Source organism: Lactuca sativa, chromosome 5 (genome assembly GCF_002870075.4).
Source record: "Lactuca sativa cultivar Salinas chromosome 5, Lsat_Salinas_v11, whole genome shotgun sequence".
NCBI lineage: Eukaryota > Viridiplantae > Streptophyta > Magnoliopsida > Asterales > Asteraceae > Lactuca > Lactuca sativa.
The window spans coordinates 311,293,590-311,298,173 of NC_056627.2; the positions used below are offsets into that span (position 1 = coordinate 311,293,590).

A 4,584-nucleotide genomic window follows, 5' to 3' on the forward strand; every position below is an offset into this window, starting at 1 on the left:
ATCACGAAGATAAATAGTATACAAAATATGGGTCCCGCCCGGTAAGCAAATGAGTACATAGCACATACAAGAGTCATGTAGACATCTAACATCATAACAAAATCATGGGCCAACATTGGTGCCTTCGACCCACTAAACATGGTGAGAAAACTCACCTTGCACTGCCGAATCTCACAGAAAGAATCTTTGGCTGCTGGCCTGCTAAAATCCCTGCGCTATCAATTACAAAATAATCATCCAATCAATAATTGGATCCCAACTCACACACATAGTCTAAACTAGGGTAAAAGGCCTTTTTTACCCTTCTCTATGCTTGGCCCAAGGCCCAAGCTCAAATCAAATTGTCCAAGGGCCCGATATTCTAAAATAATCATCCAAGGCCCATTATGGCCCAATTTTCCAAATGGGCCCAAACCCCTTCATGGGCCTTAAACCAAGGTCATAAATATTCTTAGCCCCAAAACAATATTATGATAGTCCGAAATAAAGCCCTAGACTCCTAATGTCCAAAATGAAGCCCAACACCGAAAAGCCCAACTTCTGCAACCCACTGTTGAGTACATGGGGCGTACTCAGCTTGTATGCTAAACGTACTCACTTTAGGGCTTGTACGCCCAGTATACTCCCCTGTTTGGCCAACTTTTCATTTCCAGCTCTTAACTGAATAAGACCTCAATCCAAACTAAGATATGACTTCCTCAAGATGGTTTATCACGTAAAGTTGTCAAATTTACGTGCATGCATGACTTAATGAGACTCTTGAGCTCAAAAGAGCTTAATTCATGCATGAGACCATAAACACCATAAAGTTTGCACCTTTAAGCTTGAGGAACTCTTCAAACATCCATATCTACAAGATTTAGCTTCTAAAACGGCCTTAACCCATCAAGACCAACCAAAAAGGGACAAAAGGGGCATAAAACCATAACATGAAGAGATCTAAGTAAAGAGTAGCTAAGGTATGAACTTTATACCTCAAAAGCCACCACAAGATGGAGCTAGATCTGGATATCTAGGCTTCCTTCCAATGAATGAGTCTTCCAACTTCATCTTCTAACACTTCAAGGAGCACAAACCTCCAAAAATCAAGACCAAGGCTCAAGACACACTCAAAGATGCTATTAGGATTTTAGGATAATGGAGGCTGATAAAGAGACCAACCCTAGGAACTTAAGGAGTTTATATAGGGTGCAACACCCTAAAATTAGGGTTTCATTAAACCCCTGGTATGCCCAGCGTACGAGGCTTCGGTCTCGCGATCAACTTCCTCCTCAGTACGCTAAGCGTACCATGTGGTACGTCCTGCGTACTAGCATCTCAGCTAGTACACTAAGTGTACCCAATGGTACGCCCCGCGTACTAACTCTAAGGACCAATGCAGTATCTTAAACAAAAAGGGCTAAAGGAAATTACCAAATTCAAGCGTTACAATATTCAAATTCTAGTTGTTATAATAAATAGTTTTTTAAAATATAATAATAATAATAATAACTGATTGAAGGGTTTTTGCCACAAAAAAAAAGATGGAAATCGGCCAATGGGGTGAAGAGAGAGGAGACGGGATAGCCTCCCGTCGGTCCGAGCCCGCATACGCTAAACCGTGTTCACAATATTGTGTTTCCGGCTACGGTTTCTTTCCCGCAGCTCCTTTCTCGCTAACTATTGACTTTACTATTTTAGTAAAATATATCATAGGCATAGAGCTGATAGTATTAACAAAGTTGATTGTATTTGTCCAACAACCCTGTTGGTTATTTGGTAAAGCTATAGCAGAAACTTTACTTGGCACCACTAATTACACGTATCAGAAACTTGCAAGTAACAAATACTAGAAAGAACTGTGTGACAAGTCACAAAAGTCAAGACGCTAATAAGATTTTTTTTCTTTTATTCAAAATGTCATATTTTAATGTTTGACAAAAAACTGTTATGATCTTTTGTTGATACAAGTTCACGTCATCAGGACCATGACTTACAAAAAGATAATTTTTATCTTTTATTCATTACGTTACTATTATTATTTTTTTTTTGAGAAAATAAAATTTCTCATATATTTTTTTTTCTTTTTATTTATCTTCCTACGTTAAATATTTAATGTAACAAATGTCACAAAATATTATTAATTTTATTAAATTCGATACTACTGATTTTTATTTTTTACTTTTTCTTTTTATTTTTCTTTCTATAATTTTTTTCTTTTCTATTTATCTTCCTAAAATGTTAAATGATAACAAGATTACATAATACTATTATTTTTATTAAATATGATATTTGTTATTATTTAATATGAATAAAAAATAGATTAAAAAAAAACTTTTTTTCAAACATGTGGACTTAAATAAAAATAAAAAGCCTGAAAATGACGTTTGAGATTTCTTATTCCCACATTGGGATTTGGGAAGATACATAAAAATGATTAAAATCTATCCTTTTCTAAACGTCATGATGTATTAAATAAATGATAAATACCGTCTTTGAATAAAAATAACATGTGTTCGTCATCAGATTGAAGACGTAAATGTAAAATAATATATATATATATATATATATATATATATATATATATATATATATATATATATATATATATATTAACAGTTTAAGTTGTTTAAATTTTGAAAAATTAAAGATTAAGACTATTTGGAAAGGAACGAGAAGGGAACAATGCCAATGGGGCCAAATGGCCAATAACTGAATACGAGTGAGTTACCGAGAACCGGAGGGTCCGGTTATATATATCAAATTATTTAAACCCGGTTTAATTTTATTTTTCCATATTTGATGACCGGGTCCTACCTCACTCTCTATTCTCCTAACTTCAACTACCACCAGCTCTTCCGTCAATCGTTTTATCTCCACCGCCATTACAAAATTACAATTATACCCTCCTACCACTTTCACACACCACCCTTTTCTCGTAACCACCGTCAAATTCTCCCCCTCCGCTACCTCAACCACCTTCTCAATGATTTTCTCCGGCGAATCCTTGGAAAGAAAACGTTCTCCGACCTCTCGATCATCTAACAGCCGAGACAGGTTATAGCCGGACGAGTAGGAGATTATATCGAATGCGTTCATTACCTTCAGATTGTCGCTGGTGGAGGTGGATGTGGCGGAATCGCCGTCATCCTCGTCGTCTTTCAGTTCGAGATGATCGCAATGAAATTCGACCTCTTTGTAACCGATTTTAAACCAAGGATCGTTGATTATTTCATCCACGGTGATTCTCGTTTGAGGATTCGTGTCGAGGAGACGTGATATAAGCCGTTTCAGATCCGGCGACGTCCACCTGGGAACACGAAATTCACCGTTGTAAATTTTCCTATACATCACCATTAGATTCGGATCGTTGAACGGAAGATAACCTGCGTTGAGGACGAACAAGATGATGCCGCAGGACCAGATATCCACCTTTGCACCATCGTAACCTTTCTTCAACAAAATCTCCGGTGCCACGTAAGCAGGGGTCCCGCAAAGCGTGTGGAGGAGTCCGTCGGGTCGGATCTGCTCCGTCAGAGCTGATAATCCAAAATCGGTTACTTTCAAGTTCCAATTCTCATCCAAGAGGAGATTTTCCGGCTTCAAATCTCGGTGGAAGACGCCGCGTGAGTGGCAGTAACCAACGGCTGAGATGAGTTGCTGGAAATATCGACGGCTGAGATGCTCGCTAAAACGTGATTTGGCAACTTTGGCAAATAACTCGCCTCCTTTTGCGAATTCCAATACAAAGTAGATTTTCTTCTTGTTGGCAAGCACTTCGAGAAGGCGCACGATATTAGGGTGGCGCAGCCGGCGCATGATAGAGATCTCGCGTTTGACGTTGGCAGCAAGGCCTCCTTTCAGAATCCTCTGCTTGTTGATAGCTTTAATTGCCACACTCTTCTCCGTTTGCACATCACGCGCGTGATACACCTTAGCAAAGGCTCCATAGCCAAGGAGACGACCGACCTCGTATTTTCCGAACAGGGTTTTCTCCGCCGTAGACGGCAATCCGTCGCCGGCATCCTCTATAGCCGGCATCAGGTACACTTCAACATCAAAAACGCGATTTTAGCAGGTTTTTTGCCTCTGTGATTTGATTGATATGAATGATAGAGTAAAGCAGATTTTGGCAGGAAATTGTGATTGTTCTGAGCTGGAGGAAAGGTGGGGAATCATGGAGAGAGAGAGAGAGAGAGAGAGAGAGAGAGAGAGAAATATGTGTAACAAGTTTGGATGTATTTAGTATTTAAGTTTTGGTATTTGTTGAGTTTTTTTTTGGCAAAAGATTACTCCCCAAAAATGAACAAAAGAAATACCTAATAAGAATAAACAATTTGTTGTAATATATATATATATATATATATATATATATATATATATATATATATATATATATATATATATATATATATATATATAAAGGCTTAGATTTATTAAATAATAAAACACGTATCATTCATATATGGGATTGATTAAAGATGTATTGGTAGTTTTGCGCATACAAATATACAATAGTGTATTCCTTTTACTATACTTTTAAAACTACGGAGGATATTTTAATAAACAAAAATACCGTGAATAACGTTGAATCTTTATATTCAA

The 4,584-nt window shown here is 37.3% G+C and overlaps 1 protein-coding gene across 1 annotated transcript; it reads right to left on the bottom strand.

Moving 5' to 3' along the window:
- Positions 1-2,604: 2,604 nt before the first annotated feature.
- LOC111890719 (CBL-interacting serine/threonine-protein kinase 14) lies at positions 2,605-4,272 on the bottom strand. The gene has a single exon (XM_023886800.3). It carries the CDS (start codon positions 4,018-4,020, stop codon positions 2,707-2,709), a length of 1,314 nt encoding a protein of 437 aa, XP_023742568.1. The 5' UTR covers positions 4,021-4,272; the 3' UTR covers positions 2,605-2,706.
- Positions 4,273-4,584: the final 312 nt, after the last annotated feature.

What these genes read in the sequence shown, in the direction of transcription:
- LOC111890719 (XM_023886800.3), bottom strand. Translation starts at nt 4,020, where the DNA reads ATGCCGGCTATAGAGGATGCCGGCGACGGATTGCCGTCTACGGCGGAG.